The 20,849-nt window shown below is 44.4% G+C and overlaps 1 protein-coding gene across 1 annotated transcript in view; it reads left to right on the plus strand.

The window, feature by feature from the left end:
- The first annotated feature begins 13,216 nt into the window (after positions 1–13,216).
- LOC145912920 (thrombospondin-type laminin G domain and EAR repeat-containing protein-like) overlaps positions 13,217–20,849 on the plus strand; it is a 28,205-nt gene continuing 20,572 nt past the window's right edge. Inside the window, exon 1 of the mRNA XM_083000368.1 lies at positions 13,217–13,646. Coding sequence (XP_082856494.1) covers positions 13,250–13,646 — 397 coding nt within the window. The 5' untranslated portion in view covers positions 13,217–13,249. The remainder of the gene's footprint in view (positions 13,647–20,849) is intronic.

Raw genomic sequence — 20,849 nt, forward strand, 5'->3', positions numbered from 1 at the left:
ATCGCTGAAGTGGACTTTTTGAACGCAACTTTGCAGGAGTTATGTCTTGCACACACTTACCACATTAACATAAACATACAAATATCTACAACTACAACAACAGATAATTCAGGCTTAAATATCGCACAAAATTCTGTTCTTTCCCACGGCCCATAACACGCTCCCTGGCAAACAACTCCAAAGCTTTCTCTTCCGCTATTACGTTTCCGAATCCCGAGTTGGAGCTACGAGATCCAAACCGCCCGGCTGAAAATCGATCTTTTAAGGAAGGGAATCCATATCAAGAGAAAGTGCCAGCGGCGTGGGCACCCGATCTGAATTGATAGGGCTCGAATCGAAATCGTAGATACGGCGTTGCAATGGGGTAACCTGCGGATCAAACGGAAAGCAGAAAAAGCGTTGGTGGTTGCTGTACTTACATGCCCTCCCTTTTCCACTTTATCAAGAAGAAATCTATAAGTGCCTTCACTTTATACTGCTATCAATACGCCTTTACTAGTCCGCATTGGACCTGTTTTATCGTCTATCTTCTGGTGGACTGCGGGCACTTACTAGGCGCATTTGGGGCAATTTGAGCGATGGTCAGCCGTTGACCTTTCTGGCACAAAGCGGCGTATTTCATTACAATCCATCCAGCTCGAACGTTTTGATGTTTTTAGGCTTACTTGCAAAGCTTAGGAGGTTGCTTTGAGGTTCCGAATCTCTCTTTCCCTTGGTGGTTGGGTGTTTTGGGTGATGTTGCTTTTGTGTTTAACTTACCGGTTGAGTTTGTGTTGGGGCTGAAAAAGCAGTTTGTGGTTTACACACAAAAGGTGCAAAAATGATCTGTTGTTAAAGTGACATGTGCTATCGATACAGGAAAAAACTAGCAAAACCAAACGATTCAACGCCGGTATTCACCCTCCCTTGCGAACTCCTCTCTATCAAACCTTTATAGTTTTTGCTTTACGGTATTGAAACAACACTGTTTCTAATTCCATTGAATATTAGCATAACGAAATCGTCGTCAGTTTGACCTTGGTACTTTTGCTTTTTGTTCTGGTTCTCCATGTTAGTAATTACTGTTGGAACGCACCTCGAAATAAATTCTTTTTCTTCAACGACAAGAGCGGGGCTCGAATCGCTTTCTCTCGGCATCGTGTCGCAAACACCCAAATCCGCATGTTGCTGTAGACAAGGTTAAACCCCAACATAAACTGATATGTCGCGGTTCGGGACCCAATCCCGAAACGGCAACATTCCATTATGCGGACCAGGGAATGCGGCAAGATGAAAGATGAAGTGGCTTTGATGGGCCGGGACATGGGTGTCGGTTGCCATTGGCAAGTGACGGTCGCTCAAGAACTGCCACAAAGGCCTGTTTTTACAGCGAATTATTCGGCACCCAGGGCGGGCATAGCGCTTTGACGCCAAGACGTAATGAAGCTCGTCGTAGTAAACTCGCAATATCGGTTAAAAACTGTACGCTTCGCGGCGTTTTTGGGCGCAAAATTACGCGGTTTAGGTTTTGGCGCCCCGGTCTCCACTAATCTTTAAACAAACAGGCTTCTTTGCTTGTCTGCGCCAGCAATATCAAAGGGTCGTCCGCGGCGCGCAAACAGGGGTTTGTAAACAATTCACACAGTTCCTGGCATTGGTTCATGCGAAGAAAACCAACGTCTTTACCCTACTTCGACCCGGCGCTGTCCCCAGTAATGGCTTGTATGTTTTAACAGGTGGCGAGGACATGACGATATTTGCCTTTCGCAATGAATAACCCATTTTGTACCACTCGTTTTATTAGCATGCCTTGCACTTCTATATTTCCTTTGTGCGAATGTAGAGTTTTTGCAACTTTGTTTATTTTAACAGTGTGTTATTTTTGTTGCAGTTGTGATGATGATGCAAGATAACAGAGAGCGGTCAGCGTATATCATTTGGGTGAGTAAAACTGTCCTACATTCTAGTTTAATTTAGGGAACGAGACATATGCCTTATAGCTTTGCAATCACCTTGTCTGGTGAAAATAATGTACACCTATAACCTATGTCCTTGTTACCTTCTTTTGCGTTAAAACTGGGAGATAATTTGACGCCGCGGGCCTGCAACCGAATCCCAGACAATTTGTGGGATCGAATTCGGAATAATGGTCGTTAAGTCGAAATGGTTCCGTCAAACACGACAAACCCATATGATTCACAGAAGAGTTGAGGCAAATGTCGGCCCCTTAGTCCAACAGACTGTTTTCTAATTGTTAAGGTAAACTGTGCTATAAAGCGAGAGAATGGGGTTTTTCATACGGTATTGCCTCGGATATATGGGATTTAGGCGAAACTGTGTTCGAAAAATCCACACAGATGACGTGATATGTAGACACACACAAACACACTTCGTCATTTAATGACGATGTTCCGTCATACAAAAATCGGCAATAGATATGAATGTCCATAGATATCCCAGAAATCTTCTCATAGTACAAAAAACATGTCCTCTTCATAACTGTTTTCTCCAATGGTTTTGGGGCCAAAATGAACCCCAGGGTACGCGACAACATGAGATAAAATCTTCCTCTCGCCTCATCTTTCGTCACCCTACTTTTCCGGCACAGTTTTTTCTCACGACGATGCGACATCGTGTTTCGTCACAGGATGTGTTCCCACTAACCAAACAACAAGCCGTGGGGTTGTTTCCGACAGCAAGCACCACTGTGAATTGATTTCTTTTCCTGTGCTAATATAATAACCGCTGTTGTGTTGTCACTTCAATGTGGGGTCTGTTGTGTGACCCTATCTTGGGCCAGGGGCTTAGGGTTTGAGTTGAAAGTTCGTGACGTTGATAGGAGTTTATACTTTTCACAAACGTTTTTGCTGATGCAATTGGTTGTGCATCGTCATGGCACTTGCGTAAGCTTATGGGTTTCGGGTTTATGTGCGTGAAAATAATCACCGACATGAACATTATATCTGATTGGAGGAAACAGATTGAATTCACTGACGCAAACACAGCACGCCCATATAGTATAAAAAGCCTTTCAATACTCGCACCTTGCGTTGTGAAACAATTTTGACAGCAATACAATATGCAAATTTTGTAAAAAGTTTTGCAAGGAGGCGCGCACTTCTTTGTGCCTGACATACTAGTGGCACGACTGGAAGCATGATGATTATCGACGAGAAGATTTCCGTCTGTTGCCAATTCAAGTTTGTTGTGTCGGCAGATTAATTACTTTGCCTCACACGGGTGCACACGTAAGAAAAACAGTAGATCTAAGACTGCTAAACCGCCGATAATCCAATTTTATCGCCTAATTTAGCGGGCAACTTTCCCAGGCACGCCGAACTCTCCAATTAACATCCCCGAGCCATAGGTCATTGCCGCAGAAGACAATTTACACTAAATAGCGGACAGGCTTGTGCTAAACAAACAAATCAGAAAGCGTCCTGCCAATTACCCCCAAGACCCCAATTTGCTCTCAGCGAGTCACTGAGTTTCTGCCAGACGGTTTTGCAATTTGAAACGCTAGATTCATCAATTTTTTTGACGTGGGTCCTTCACATTCGAGTGGCGTGCAACTGGTTTAGCGATCGTTACAAATCTTCCCTTGTTCAACTTGTCCCCGGCACGCCCCGCTATCAATCAGGTCTACTATAATCCCCGTGTTAAAGGGTAAGCAAAATTCTCTGTCGCAACAATTCTTTTCGTGTTCCATGACGTGGAATGTCCTGAATGGTTTTAAGAGGTAACGGCCACCTTTAGGTCGTTCAGTTGTTTGCACTACGACTATTCACTCATTGCTCCATAACACGTTTCTTGTTGTCATAAAAGCGTTACTGCACGGCGTCATCTAACGGTTGAGTATTACCTGAAAATATTAATACTCCATTGTTAGAACAACACCGAAGCTTGTAGACTGCTTTTATCAGCAAGTTTTGGGACGTGTGTGTTCATTAAATTGCTCAAATTTTTGTGCAATTTCACATTCTAACCAAAATAAATCAATGACATCATGGTTATACTTCAGAAAGTAGTTAAAACGCAAACTTTCTGAAGTATCATTTTTTTTCGATTGTGGAAAGTGTACAGCAAGATCTTTATTATCCAGATTAAAGGCCTGTGTAAACGTTTTAACAGGCTCCGTAATAAAATAATGCTCAACTTTTGCCATCGCAAGGACATTTAGGTCATATTTTCCAACTATACCGCCATTCTTATCCAAAACTCTTACGATGGTCAGTCGTCTCTTCCGGAACATACCCAGCCATGTAATTAATGACATGTATGACAGGTGGATGGCGCGGCAATTACGCGTCCGCGCTAGCGCGATTTTATACGCTTACAATCCGGGCAATTCTTAGTGGAATAAAGACAGGAAAGTGATGGACAGCGGGAAAACGGCGAAGCGGATAAATGAACAGTCCACCTCGCGAGTCACGCTAAAGATTTGGCCGCTAATTCTTTAATAACCAGCGTTTGCGGCTCGCGGAATCTTTGTTTTGAAGTAGAAAGTGTTTACGAGAATTAAGGAAACGGCTTCTTGGCTTTGAAGAACGACATAAGCGACGGGAACGTTTTTACGTGGAAAAATGTTATGGTTGTTGTGGAACATTTGTTATTGACATTATATATAAAAATCTCTAAAACCTTGAAGCTTTATTTATCGATTCCATTCGCAAATACTTCAGCATTGTACGGTGTCCTGGAGTGATCTTTGTTAAGAGCATATGAGAATGAAAGTTATTCTGCTTTTTCACTTGTACGCACGTTTTCATCGATCTGGAACCAAAAATAAGGACGACTAAAAATGGACACGATTAACGTTTAATGATGCTAAATTTTACAGATATTTTTAAATTGATGACCTCTTTGGTTTGTAAGAATGCAAACAATTTCTGTTAGGTAACGTTGTTTGAGGTGAAACATTTAAAAACGAGAATGTCACAGCTAAAACAGCAAGAACGAATCTTATAAAAAAACGGACGGATAGGCGCATGGTGGTCTTGCTTCTACATGATACTTAAATTCTCAAATTTGTCATTGTGCTTTAATGAGCATGCGTGAAACTTTCTCAGTGCAAGGATAACACAGTGAGTTGTCGAATTGTTAAAAGAAGTACCCGTTACGTTTGTGTCGCAAAATTTTCCTGCTAATATTGGTCACAACTGCACGATTGACAAACAACAATACTGCAGAATATCCTGTGTAAAAATCCGTTTACAGCCAAATAGATTGGACCAAGGTAAATCAGGAGAATGAATTGGAAAAACTTAGATACCACGATATGCTTTGTTGGAGACATGTCAAAATATAAACGCAAGTCACAAAGGCAAGCCAGCAGCGAGTTTCTTTTGCATTGATTCAATTTGTTCTTTTGACATATGGTAGTTATTTAAACGGTCGATTTCGGTTTAAGTAACAGCACGAATTACGTGCAGTACGTATTTTATTGGAGTTCTTACACAAAATAAATAAAACATTGTGAATAAAATCGTTTACATTTCAACCACATTTTACCATGGACACCAAAAAGTATCACGACTCAAATATACAATATAATTGTTTTTCACGCGGAGACACAGTAGCGGAATGTTTCCCAGAAAATCCGCGACAGTAGCGCCAAAAAGACAGTGACAAAACCTTTCCGAATCCAGACAGATAACCAGACTAATGTTTGTTTACACTTCGCGGTGATTAATCCAAGCAGGTGTCAGACTTGGCTGACTCGCCAACACCACAAACATTGCCAGCTTTACACGAACGAATTAAAACGTGGCTGTTCTACACAAAGTGTACTTAACATTCTGCGGGTTTTATTTTGCCTAAGCCGCCATTAAAACTTGGCGTAAAAAATTCCAGTGACATTTGCTCGACACTAATTGTTACAGTTTAAATTGTCATAGAGGCACTTGCAACCGAAATTGAAGTTTGGATATTTTGAAGGACAATAATTCAACATGTTTTTGGCTGTGGAAAAAAACAAAAAATATTTTACACTAACTTTCTCAATATTGGAAAGCTGCAGACAGGGTGTGTCAGCTGTTGACAGCGGCACTATGCTATAGCCGAAAGGTACCACAAAGTGGAAACTAGTGTGCCCGCTAGTGTAAAAGCTAGCACAGTGCCACTGTCAAAAGCTGCACTGATGAGACCTTACAGGTCGAAGCAGTGCGTGTACACACCCTGTCTGCAGCTTTCCTATATTATGGCTTTTCTCAATATTATTTCACAAATTGTTATATAATTGAAGGTGCAGAATAATTTTTTTAACCACACAGGGATTTGAACCCGGGACATCCAGGCCGCAAATCCCGATCAGGTTTGCTTCTCGGCATATGTCGGGCGCTTAACCATATTTTAGACGCCGTCACTGTTTCGGTTAGTCCCTCTCGTGTTACTTAAATAAGTATCAAATTGTCCGCCAGACGTCGGTAAAGAGAAGCTCTAGTTTTCTTCATGGTCGTTGTTTACTCTTCTTTTTGCTGTAAAATGTTGCGCATAAGTCGTAAGCGGTGTCCACTGCAATATAAATTTGTTTCCATTCCACAAAAGCGAAAAAAAGCTCTGAAAAACATTATGTCGGAACAGTTCGTAGTTTTTATTGTGACTATCGAAAATTGGGGTAATTATTGCACGTATGATTAATCGACTAGCTTGGATTTCTTGGCAACGTTTGCAACAAACCTTCGTCTACTGAGCAGACTGCTACGATCTCTGTTTGAATTTTGATAGAAATACAAACTTAATGAATGTTTTATCTTAGGTGCGTCTAAACTTTAACCAAATGGCATGCGAAGATGATACTTCTTATGTACACAAACCACAGTAGGAGAACACGCAGTAACATAGTCAGATTCTAATGCGTTTGGTGGCGGTATGGAGTCTGTGTGGACTCGAAATCGTCAGTTGGACATCGCTCTACCGTTGTCCGCCATATATGAATACGTCATAAAAGTTGAATTGTGCGCATAGTGGGCTAATAACGGCATCTAATCGAGCAATGTATAACCTCAAATCGCCCAACAAAGAATTCGTGATTTGGCATCGATGAGAAATTGTCGGAAAGATCAAAAACTCCACACGATCATTGCGGTGCTGGTCAAACACCAGTAACAGTTAATTTCCATCGGAGTAAAACGGCCGGCCTCAGCGTGCGACCCTGCCCTGAAACTCCACTCACATAATAAATCTGTAGTGTTAGTATTGACACAAGTCGTGATTACCGCGGTTGGCAAATACCGAATCAAAGGCGCTTTCGCCCGGCCACAGTAGCTCAGCGCAGGCAACGCAGCGGTAGGGACATGGCAACTGTTTCTGCGTTGCGGCAACTAACGAACGTGTTCAGCTAATCCAGATGTCATAGGTACGGACATAAATCAATGCGAGCAGGCAGGCGAATCATGTGAGGCGACCGGTGACATCTAAACAAGTATATGTGATGCGCGGATACCTCTTAACTGGACAGCGCGGCCACGACAGGCCGAAATGCGTAATCGTGATCGATGGACACCGCTCTGCAGCACGACGTCGTGACGTCATCACGATGTGCATGACGTCATCGTTTGTGATCTCAAGGGGCATGTGTATTTTAATATGCACAATTTTTGCCGTGAAATGCAGTCGTCATTGCTATAGCAAATAAAATTTTTTGATGCAAGTTTTTTATTTTAGCAATTATCAGCAAAATAGGGCCCTGAATATTTTTGCGCCATGTTGAAGCCCAAAAAAATAAATCCGCACTTTTCTCGGAAGTTAGACATCACATTGCAGAAATCCGTCGTCGTCTTCCCGTATTTTGCACCCGCCTTTCGCGTGGAAGGTTAATCCGCGAAGTAGAGCGGGCCCTCCGCATTCAATGGCGTTTGATTTGCGGACAGCGAGTTGGCATTAAGCTCATTATCTTTGAAGTCACTTAATCTGTGTGATGTGTAGGAAGTTTTTTTCTCCGTGTCTTCTCGTAGCGCACCTTCTATACGGCCTGGCTTCATCCCGGGTGGCCCACGATGGGCCTCGCAAATATGGCGGTCGGCAATTGGCAACATTGTTCGCATAGTGTCGTTTTTTCAGCACCAGATCAGACTGCCGCTAATCCGTTGTGTTGCAACAAGTCGACTTCAAGGCCAGATAAACAGGCTGGCGACGAAGCAAAGAGGTCGTTGGCGCCCTGTCGCGGTTCTAAACCTGCAGTCGAACAAGTGCTCGCTTTTGTGTTCCATCGAGAGTTGCTGTTGATCCTGAACCGCTGTCTTGTGGCTCACAGTATCAAAAAAATAGATTTTTTTAGTTTTTGGTTCTTTATGAGGCAATGATTCGTGTTGTTGCCGAAGTTTAAGTTTTGATTTGTTTGGATGCTAAAGGACAAGTTAAGTGTGCATAATGCCCAAGTAATCGCGTTGTCTTGCCTTTGTATTTACACACCTCAATAAAACACACACTTAAAATACGTTTTTCACATAAATCAAACTTTTGAAAAAGGAAATATTCCGAAAACATTCGCAACACACACTCCCCTATACACAACCCACCCTTCAAAGGTCATTCCACTAAAAAAAAGTCAAGGCAGTCAATCAAACCTCGACAGTTATCCGTAGTCCGCATAGAGCATTGTAGCAATGCAGTCGTGTTTACAAACATTCGTGAGCACAAGAGCAAGTAATCCCTGAGTACAGCGCGCCAGTCATCTCGCCGCGATGCCACGAGCGGCGTGCGACGGACCGAGCTCTATTGCTGGATACACCGCATTTGCAAGATCCCGGCCGGGGTATCGTAGCCGCCCCCGTTGAAAGTGAAATTGGAGAACTTGCTTCACATGGTTGAGTCCCGCCCAACCCCAGTATCTCTGAAGGTGTAGAGCTGGTTTCTATGGCGATGTTTAGTCGGTTTTTTACGTTAATGAAATTTTTTGTGGCATGCACGTTTTGTTGCCGAAAACAATGAGAAAAAGGTTGAAAAATCAAGAGGAGACATTGACAGCTTACGAAAAAGAAATAGAGAACAGCACAGTAAAGGGAATAGCAGAATGAATTGACGTTTTTTTGCATCTTTAATGTATATTTATTGCAAATTTAAAGAAATACCAACAAAATTTGGTTATAAAGAAGACAGCAGATTAAAATGTATGCTAAGCGGAAACCAGTAGTGACGGAGATCTCATAAGAAAAAAATGCCTCAGCGCTTGTTAGAACATGGGGTCTGATTGTGCAAAAAAAATCGCGACGGGCGGCAACATCAAAGAACGTTTTTGTGGCGTTAAATCGTGCGAACGTGGGCTCACAGTGCTAGTATCGCTGCCTCCGAGGCACCTTTGCCGGTGTACAAGATGGGGCGCTCCTATGTTTTGGTCTTGTTAGTCGGAGCAGCTTGGCCACTGACACCTGTCCCAAACGTGGCTGTTTCCAAATTGACGGGCGTGGACTCCGTTTAAACTCGGTCGAAAACCAGTTGACCTGGACTTTATATTGAGACAGGTTGCACTGGTTGAAGCAGGATTTTGGCGTCGAGTCAGGAAGTTCAAGTACCTGTGCCAGTGACGAATCACGGGTGAACGATCGCTGAGTCGCGATTTGTGTCGCAAAATTTAGTGGGGAATTGCTCGCTCTTTGCCGTTCAATGTGAAGTTCGAAACATTTGCCTCGCACAGGTCGCCAGGCAAGTGAAAAAACGAATCGCGATATTTGAAGCTGTGTGGAAGGCGCACAAGGACCAGAGCACTCGACGCTCGTGTGCCGAAGAAGTTGAAATCTGATACGACTTATGAGAAGGACGCAGAGTGATTGATCGCTTTGTAGGTTAGGTCGTCTCAAGATGTCAGTATTTTTGGCGGGAATCGAAACGCCGAACTCCCGCAGCGATTCTAAAATTCTTCCAATGTGCAACAAGAACAGGCAGTCTTTGTGCAGAAACAACAGAATGAGCGAGCGCGTTTGCGGAAGCGTCCGTTCGACGGAGACCGCTTTGGGTTTGGCAGCGGATCTCAAGGGCGAAATTATGCAGTGATTAATGCCGGTCTGCTTGCCAGTTGTTGCAGGGTGCACTAAATATAGGCATTGGCAGCAGAAAGAGGTACACAAGGGATTAGACTCTGTTTGCGTTGGACCCCTAAACTCTTCAGCGGTTGACAGTGTATGTTGGCTTAAAAACATGCCATAGGGTTTGGCCTCCTTGCCCAACCAACCTTGCATATTGTGCACCTTATCTTTAAACTATGCGAAAGGGAAAGCCTTGTTGTCCACTTCACCATTTAGTAGACAGGTGATTGGTGGGATGCCTTTGGCTTGATCTTTGAGTAATTGGCCCAACAATCAAAACAAAAATTATCAGAACAAACCTTGTGTTTCACTTACGTATTAGCACCGTTATTATAATTGTGTTTTTACCTAGAAAGCAGCGTTTAGAATTTGTATTCCTTTTTTTAAATTCAATAGCACTATTTCTTTTTTACCTATAACAGACATTTCGATTGAATTTAACATTTTATGTTCAAATTGACAACGCACTCATAAAATGAGTAATACGTTGAATATGACATTGTCTTTTTCCGATTGTTTTTATCCGGCGCTATCCAGTATGGTCGCATTTTTATGTTGTGGGCATTCCTTAAACGTTCGCCAGGCTAATTTCGGAGAGACGGATGATTCTACGGATTGTAGTTTAATCCTCGTTGACGTAGACACGCATCCATATCATTCTGTATGAGCATTAGATGCGCCGAACCGAAAGTTCACGCATTCCCTTCCCACGAAAGGTTGTTTGTGCAGAAAACGGGGAGTATGGATTTTGGGGGAAGGAAGAGTCGCTTTCGCTTGGTAAGAGGACGAGACAATCGTCGCATGCAATGACCCACGCGGCCCCCGTTGCAAAACGAGCGTATCGCTTGTGATTGTATGGGTATTGTTCGAATAGATGCGCCTTTGTTACGCGACAATAGCGAGGAACGGTTTCCTGAAAGTGACAGTAAGGCTTGCAACCGGAAGTTGGGACCCTTGACATTCGCCCAGCAAGAGTTCCTCGGCTTCTCGTATAGTTCGCGTTTCCAGGAGCCGAGTGGACTCCGCCTAATATCGTCCACGGATTCCCCGGCGGCTACACCGGTAAGCATCGCCATTTCCCATCATTAGCTCTAAGCCAGCAACAGCCTTTAAGTGGCCAATTTTTAGCCCTGGATTCGATACGTGGCTTCGTGATTTTCCATAGCACTCCATCGCGCGTTGTGTTATTTCACGTGCGATACATTTTGCAACAAAAATGCCGCCTTTGATTCTGCGCCTCGCCACGATTGCTGCGGATTGTGCGGTTTTGCTTTCATCTTGAATGCGCGTCCTCTTGCTTAAAGTGGAACATTAAAAAAACTTGTGTAGGTGTCGATAGATGAAAATTTGCCGCATTTTCTCCTATCTGAAATCTGAAACCGTTCTTTCATTTGTAAAAGGCTGAAGCAAAACCAAACTGGTTCGTCTCCCTCAGTAAATACCCAGCCCACGCCTTGCTTCCAAGCAACACGCTCAGTGGCGTTCGAACAATTACCGCGAGTATGGTTAAGTCGCGGTTGATGCCCCGCCCCGGTCAACCACTTATACTTACCCCTGTGTTTGTTTTATTCTTCACAATTCAATTGCAACATGTTTCCGATCTTTATCGCGCCGCGCCTCGTTTAGCTGATGGACCCGCGGCCCTGACCGCCTTATCTGTGGGCCCTTCTTCGTGCTGAAACCTCGCAATTGAAAATTGCGCCCGGCAACCTGTAATTGCCGGTAAATGGTGCTCGGTGCGAGACCCTTATCGATCGCGAACGGGAATCAAGTCGAAATATAATGAATTAAGTCAACAAACAACTGGAGGCTGTCCCGCGCAGACCGCGGCGCCCCAAGACAAAGGCCGGTGCGTCGTAGCGATGGCAGCGTTAGCTTTGGCAGAGGAATGCTTTGATGTCTTGGCGCAGTAGATGAACCGCTCAGGCTGTCAAGCTTAATTGTGTATCCAGGGTTGTGAAATAAAAGGCCAAAGATTACCAACTTTTGCCATCGGGCAAAGTTTTGTATGGTACCCGGTTAGGAAAGTTTTGCGTGCCTTGCAGAAAAGTTACAACGTCTAAGAAAAGGTTGTGTATGGACAGCTTGACCTATCAGCCGGCCCTTGGACTTCCGCAGGCGCAGAAACAGGCTATACTGTGTGTAGAGGGGCCAAGGGCCAGCAGCGGTGCAAGGGTTGTTTATGCTGTGGGCAGGAACGCACGTCTCAAGAATTGAACCGAAACAAAGCAAACGACGGTCTTAAGTAGTAACAATTGTAGTAGGCCTTGCGGGGGCAGCGCACTTTCGCTTTATGTGATGCGGTGCATTACCCGTCGACAGGTGCATTCTGTGTTCTAAGGTGTTAAAAACTTTCTGTTTCGACGAGGTATGATCTCGAGGAACGTCGCACATTCGCCCGATAAACGGCTTTCGGATAATGCCACACATGTAGCTTTGTTGATCTGCCCCGATGCCGTTGCAGCCTTGAAAGGCTGTTTGCGCGTCTCTAGCGTTGCCCGTATGCCAATCACGCCGCATGCAAAGCCGCTCGAGCTAACTGGAAAGAGATTCCGGTACCGCTGCGCCTTGCCGGCGGATCACAAATGATTTATGCGCCAAGGCGGCGAGAAGAAATAAGCACCTCCTGCAAGAGTTTGCCACAAATCAAAGTAGCATTCACGCGCTGAACACCTCGCATGCCTTTGTACGGTAATCCGCAACAGTACACGGCCTATTGTGAAGCCCGCGTGAAGTCACTAAGCGGTTTATACGGATTGAGGCGACCGCTTGGATACGTTTTTGGCGCACGTTAACCGGTTGTGTATTTATGGAAACGCAGCAATGCCGCAGCAAACCAGACAATGTGTCGCACCATTTCATATATGACCTTTACGTCGAGGCAGCAGTTCACTCTAACTGCGAACTGCGTTCAAAGGGAAGCTCATATTGCCCTATTCTGTGTAACATACTGTTCCCGTCTACATGTGATACGTGTTCCTTGTCGAAACAAAACAAAAAGTTGAGGATGTAATATTAGCTTGTAGTGTTGTTTTGCCAGGGATAACAGACACGTTAGATTTTGCACCAAAGATTTATTCCGCCAAAGTGTAATTTGGTATTCTAATAATGTGCAAATCTCTTTTAGGGTTCGCGTGAATTGTTTCTTCTTAGAACAGCAGCGTGTGCACGCGACAATGTAGTGTCCCGGCATACCAAAGAACAAGCAGCCTGGCACTACTAAGCTGCAGTAAATACCTGAAAGCAGTATGGATATACCTCAAAACGAAGCCACAACTTGCTGTCGGTGCCATTGCGGCTCTTTCACATCACGCAAGCTGCCGAAATGGAACAAAGCGCTTTTTGTAATTCCTCGAAAATTTGCGTGCTTTTGGTCACGCCTCGCCGATCCCAAACTCGTCGCATGCGTTTCGACGCAACGCCAGAAGGTTAAACTGCATAGTTGTAGGACGTTTGACCCCTCATCCAAGGTAAACAAAGTTGCAAGCAAAGCGGAAGGATCTTGCGAAAAAAAGAAACGAAGACGTTTGCCCGACACTTCCGCTACACAAATCCTAACCGGACCCACGTTGTACCTCATTGTAATTCTGCAAATACTTCAACTATTAAAGCCGTCTATGGGAGCAGCTGCTGTTTTGTGTGCAGGTAAGACGAAAAATGATCATATCTGTGCCATTCCAGTTTATCTTATTGTGCACAAGAGGCACGTTGTTCGTTAAAAGAATGTAGGTGAGTAGTTTTCAGTATATAGACTACATTCAAGGGCTCAATTGTCATTTCAAGATAATTACAACTTAACTCCTGCCTGTCGTTTCCAGTTAGCTGGCAAAGGTGCCATTCATGAATTCGCGAAATTGCCCACACCCGTTACGTTCTTAATACTAACTTTAGGTGATCCCAGCATCAATTGATTGTCGCGAGGGCGGTAATGGTTGCTCTTAGCAGGAGAAACCTGTAAAAGGTTGCAATTATGCGGTTTATCTGCGGAACTCGACTTGGCACCGGCAAAGATTTGGTCAAAGCCACTTGTCGTTGATGCATGGCACTGTCCGTACTCCAACTGGGTGTTGTCGAGTGCGCAACAACGTGCGTATTGTGTGAGAACCGTGTAGTTTGATTTGTCAGTGGTTTTGGAAAGGGTGTCTCGCGGCGCGTTTGTGTTGCAAGCAACTTTCTGCACTCGGGCTGGCTCAGTTACGCCTCAATTAAATTGTCACATTTTTTCGAGGGCACTTACGTTTTATTGTTATAAACGTTGTACAACACGCCATTAAACACTTACCCCAACTCAGACCATTGCAAAAAGGGAAATTGATGCAAATGCAAATGTTACAACCCATGTTATCGCCCACACATTGTGTTAAACATCTGAGCGTCTCGACATAACCTTCGCGACGCCATAAAACGAGACGTTGACGTTGAAAATGATTCACAATCGCGTCTCTATTTGTGCAAGGCATTCCCGGGGCCCGCTGGCGAAGCTGTCGCGCCCGTTTCATCAGCTGCTAGTCGTAAAAACCTGACTAAGATGGCACACTATTCCCTTTGATGAATAATCACCCATTTTTGTTGTTCAAATTTGTGCAACTGGCTGGTTCGTGGTGTGGAAAAGCGCCTGGGTCACACAAATTTGCGATCGATCTTCACCTGTAGAAAGGCCGGCGGATCAAGGCCTTCGTCGTTCACGTTTAATTGCCAAGGCTAATATGCAAAAGGTCACCCAATGCGTACCACGCCCTACTGGCCCGCCGGAGCCGTTGTGTATGGCGTTGTCAGGAGTTTGCTTACCAAAAATAACCCATCCAAATATCCATTGATCTCGGCTGCATGAAAACGTCTCATTCCCTTGGTCTGACCACCGCGCATCCCCCAGCATGACAAACCCACCGGTGTGCCTTTATGTGTCCAAACGTGCGCAAATATTGAGTGCGGGCACGTCTCGATGCGTACCTTTCAGTGAGGTTTGCCGACGTGCGCGTGTGTGTCCGCAAGTCGGCAACCGGCGCCCGGGAATGCGTTTAATGGCACATTGATGGAGCATTACGATATTCTGTCTGAGCAAAACCTTTTCCCATGAACCCGGTTACTCGCAAAGCCAAGGTTAAGAGTAATAGCGAGAAGGTTATGGAAGAGGAATGGCTCCATGCGTTGAATAGACCTTGGTTCACTTGAATACGCCACAATGCCCGGCTACAGGCCTCTGTTGTCGACCGTATAAAAAGTTGTTTACCAAGGTGTTAAATTGTTTTGCTCGATTGCAATGCACGAAATATTGTTCCTATCCACCACAAAAGGGTATACTGTATAGAGCTGTGAGGACGGGTTAACATTGAATTGCAGATGAAGCCAGAACACAACTCATGCTTGAATTACGTTTTGTTTAACAACTGCAGTTGCGTTTCCTGTGAAGATCAATGTGTTTTTTGTCGCTTGATCATGGTTAACACTGAGAAATGCACGTGTAAATAAATTACATGCGGATGGACATAACCACGTGTTACGCCTTTATTTATAACACTGAAATGTGAGAGCGTGGCCTTTACATTCGCCCGACCTGACGTCCTGCACATTCTCGCCGCCACTTCAAGGACCGAGGAGATCGAATAAGCAACAAGCATGGCTTTGGGTGGGGTCACCAACCGGCAATCAACACATTTCAATCTCAAGATTTCCTCGCTATATTAGTGATTAAAATATCGCACTTACGCCTGCGTTTCGTGAGAACCACCGGCCCACTTCACCAATGAATTTGGGAAACTGAGATAGAATACAACGCCTTGTTGTATGCACGTCATTGCTAAAATATCAGCAATTTGAAAAAAAGAACATAGTATTTCAATGAATTACTCCTGACACGGTTAGCGGGACGAAATCTAAACATATATCGAGTTAAAAACGTGAAAATCTACTGTTTATTCGGATTAGGGTGTAAGCCAAATTCCAGGAGCCGAGCCAGCAACAACAAACGAGTCGAGTTGATTGACAGTCGGACACCGATGCCCAGTCGCCCCGCACCATTGCTCATACAGTTGATGGGGCTGCGCTGTGGGGCCCTTTCATGCTGGGGCCATTTAGCCTGATTGACGAGTGATGTCAGCTATTTGGCGTCCACTGGCCCTCGCTGAGCACGTCCAGTGAGACATTATACGAATATTATGGCGTGGTGTTCATGATATCGCACACAAACAACAACGGTCCGATTTTTTGCTCAGATACGTCTGGTTCTGATATGTTTGTGTTGATTTCTTGCAGGTCATGTTTGTCTGACGTAGGTATTTTGTTTCACCTAAGTTCCACTATTTTTACTTTTTTTTGCAAGGTTATTGTCAATAGGAAATGTGACAAATTGGTCATGTCATTTTCTTTTTAAGAATTGTACGTTCCTACACCAGTTATCACAATAATAAACATCAGCGCTGTTGTTGAATTAACATGCGCATTCATCTCGCCTTTCGTTTCTGGACTTAATGGAAAAGGTTAGTCGGCGTTTTAGTGGCGTCCCCTTCGGTTTTGGGAGCGCGAAATCCCGTCGTGCAGCACGTAAAGTTGCAATGTTTTCCGGTGCAGTGTGTGTGGCACACTTACACCAACGCCACTAAAACGCCGACTCACTATACTTCTGCGCCAATAGTAACCCATTGACCTTTTCCATAAGTCCAGTAGGGGGCCTGTTAAGCCACTCTGAACATAAAAACATCAAGGCGCTGTCCCCGGCAAAGGCATTTTGCCGTAAAATTTAACGGCGGGCGTTTAAAGGCCGGACGAGTGGTCTGCAGACGAGGTTGGCCGACCGTTAAGACAAGCTGCGTATACATACGATAGTCATGTTTGGAGGGCGTGCGTTCAAACGATCATTGCTGAGAAGTGCGTTTACGGAATGCGGGTGATCGCACAAGAAGTGGCCGTTGATTTTACGACAACCCCGATTCATTCTCTCGGGTATTTAAACTTATTGCTCGCCGTTGCAGGGTGACTTTTAAACACGGCTCATAATGTTCTATCAATTTGTGCCGTATGGGAGAAGAGAGTCGCAACATGTATGGTAATAGTATAAGTATAAAGTATGTAAGTTAAATTTTTTAAATTTCCGTTTCGTCAACGTGTTTTGTGCGAGTTTGTTCACATGGTATAACTCACGAAGAAAATTCCAGAATATTTCAATATATCAAATTGAAGAGGTTTTTCTTTAAACACACGTCGCACGGTTTTTCTTTAACTCGGACTGCAGGAAACATGCGTCATAAAAACACAGCAAAGATGCGCGCGCATTCTCTTGCAATGACGTCGATGAAGGGGCGGTAAATTGGCCCCACAAAGCCACCGGTAATGGCAAGATGTGTTATATTTATATTTGATCACAATGGCAGTGTAACGATACCATCTCCGATGTACGGAGTTGCGCGACTGGAGATGCAATCTCCTTAACCACCCAAACCTATCCAATGCGCTGATCTCAACGTGAAAGCACAGCGGTTAAATGCGGCTCACTTTCTAAGGCTTTTTTGTGTTGTGTAAACCAAAAGTGACGCTTATTACAGCCTCGTTTCGCGAGCAATGATCGCAGTCGTGTCGTGTACAACTGTGTATTAAAATATTTGCGGCATTCGCATGAGAACTATGTCGTAATGTTCTTTTTGCATTCATCCTTACATATCTCTGTCGGTGGTGAACATAATTGCGTGGCAATATATCTTTGAATACTGGTTTTGACGATTTGAACGTACATTTTTACAACAGCAAAATCACTATTGTGGTGTGGGAGATACAATCATGTCGTTAACGCATAGTAACACCCTACATGGTCGAAACCGACCGTTTATACAGTGTGTCTATCTGTAGCAATCTCGCAAAAAATCGCTATACTCAGTTCAGAAATACGTCATGTGCTTTCACGGAAGCAATACGGAGAGATTTCAATACAGGTAGCTTTTATCGGGATGGTCATGTTAGTACGGGTCTAACCGCAAAACCAAATGCCAACAAAAAGACGACTTTTTCGCCGGCAGATGCTACTCGACTTTAAGCCTGCAGTCTTTGATGTGGCTGCTTCGGGCTTTCACGAACTATGACGCCAAGCATCAAATTCACGCGGCATCTTTCGACTATTAATTCGACGCAGATTTTCTGAAAGTGGGCCGACTTTGAGGCAGTGCTTAAAACAGGGCGGGCCGCCAACCACGACCGCTTTGATGTGGAAACGAAGAGCAATTTCGCATGAGGCCTGGTGTTTGTGAAGATGCCCTTACTCCGTCAGCGCACAGTGTGGCGGCCTTTTGGGCCAAAATTCAGCCGCATACGCCCGGCTTAAGCTTTGTCGCTGATCAGATTAAAGTTTAGGAAAGTATATCGGTCGCAGCGACCGAGCAGCCTCCGAACTTCAGCTTCGGGCGTCGATAGACAGGCGACAAAAAGGCTCCTCTAAAGTCTCAAAGGCGACTATGCGATATTTAATCCAACCCCTCGCCCTTGGATGCTGACGGAAGCGTTTGTCTGCTGCCATTAAAATGTCAACTCCCTTGGTATGTTCGCCCCCTGAGCGACACAGCTGTGGAAGACTGTTTTAATGCAAAACATCGTGTGACAAATTTGAGCTCTGTTTGCACCACCTTGAGCTTGTTGCATTCAATAACCCTGTTAAATTTGTAATCCAATTAATTGAGCTTTAAAGTTCAAAGAAAATTACTTTACTGACTAACATTCCAACTTTCCGCAGTATAAGTTGGTGGCAACAAGTGGCAAGCGACAATATATTGTTTGTCATCTGCACCGGCCGCTGTTCGTTTCCCATTGCTCTCCTTCAACAAGTGAAAGGAGGCGTCTGTCAGCGTTGGGCCCAAATACGTTAATCCGCCGCCATGGCTCTAACTCACCCCAGGCCCCTCAAACTCTCGCGCGCGCGCCGCCCAATCGCGATTTGCATGCGCCACTTTGAAGCGACCGCCCTCGCGACAGATGAACCGACCACGTGACCGTGAGAAGCTGTCAAAATCACGTGATCGATGGCGAGAGAGCAAACAGTGGCGATCGCGTTGTTGTTAGTGATTTTCAGAACGCCGGGCAGATAATCTGGTGCGAACACCTTCAGGTGTCCGTCTCAGAAACTCTCAACGGCCACCCCAGGTGCAGGGGCGGATGGAATGGCCAGTTCGGGCCCTGGAAATGCGGCCCTCGATCGGATAAAAAGATTCAGGAATCGCTAGATATGCCTGTACTTTACCTTAAAAATCAAATCAAGTGTATTTTCCGCAGAAAAAAAACAACAACGCAGATATACATGCTAAAGAAATAAAATGGCATGGGCACCAACAAAACCATGGGTATCACGTCAGGCGCCCATAAAAAGGTCACTAAATTTTCAAAAGCGAAATTTGGGGATGTAACCTCTTTCTAGTCCCATGGTAAACTGTGGGGCTCCGTTTGGTTGCGTGGTGATCCCTTCTTCACTTTTGGTCAAATCAGCCAAATGTTCCAAGGACTAGCCCTGGCGATAACAGCACTAATTGTCCACAAATTCGATCCATATCCACGTAAAAACCCCTGCATTCGAAAACAAAAATCTTAAAATTATTTTGGGAAAAGTTCCTAGGTTGAAAAAAGACTCATTACACAACAATACAGGAAATGGTCACGTGGGGCTTTCTACTGATGTTGAAAACAAATTGTTTTTCAAAACGAAGTTTGCAAGCGTTGCATTCAGACGAAAACTTGTGTGGGAGTTTTACATGTCATGCAACTTTCTTTGGGGTCATGAAGTTTTGTAACGTTAGAAGCGTTTACTGCCACTGCGCCCCCTTGGTAAATCTACATAGAAAATAGCTCCCTGGTCCCTTGTACCTTGACATTCAACAGAAAACCGCAGACGACATTTTACCCTTGAAGTTGAGGTAACTTCGCATAATTGGCAACGTTATATCTTGCGGTTAAAACCCTTTCGAAACACTACAAATTAGCTGGTGAGCAATGGCTCAACGCCAGGATTTGCCAGTAACATTACGCATGTACAGCATGTAGCCACGGTCTTTCTCGCAAACTGTAATTGTTAGGAAACATACACTGTTGAGAACATGATCTTTATTCTGTTATCCTGTATGTTTTGGCACTTGAGAGGCCATGGTTAGCAAAAACGTGCTTAGCCCCACGATTGGCTCTAATTTGTCACGTGAGACACAGCGAGGTCGACCCGGCGATTAAATGGAAACCGTATCTCTGCTTGTCACCTCAAATAAACGTTCTATCGTAAACTTGGCACACTTGTGTGGGTAACGAGGAGTAAAATTGCAAAATAAGGCTACGCTTGTTTATTTTGCCTTTCCTAGACTTCCCATAACACAGACCTAAATTTTCGCAACGACGAGGGTCGGCGACCACCGTACGCGACTGCGCTCCTGTGGCAAAGTTCAATATGCCTGGTTTGTGTTTCGTTATTCCTGCTATCGGAAACGCATTCTCGGATTTTTGATACTGTTTGGTTGTTGTTTTTCTGTAAAATGTACTTTTTCCGCGTTTTGAAAGTGATTGTAAAAAAATTTGAATCCCAATTGGGATTGATATTAACCATTGATCCATGTTTGTTTGGAAGCTCACATAATATAGTTTGAAACGCATACTCCGTCGATTTCTTCCTTGTATCACTCAATTTGCAAGTGGCAAAAAGTTGGAACCACTATGATTGTGTGAATCATGTATCAGTCAATGTGCTCTAAACGTATGTCTGTCTACTCATCCAGAAACTGACAACTCCTCGCCCACACAAATGCAAATATACCTTTTCAATCGCACGATCGATTTTTACAACTGCATTCGGTGCCAGTCGGCCAATAAAACCGAACCCCGCTCCACAACAAAACA

Source organism: Ascidia mentula, chromosome 9 (genome assembly GCF_947561715.1).
Source record: "Ascidia mentula chromosome 9, kaAscMent1.1, whole genome shotgun sequence".
Classification (NCBI taxonomy): Eukaryota; Metazoa; Chordata; class Ascidiacea; order Phlebobranchia; family Ascidiidae; genus Ascidia; species Ascidia mentula.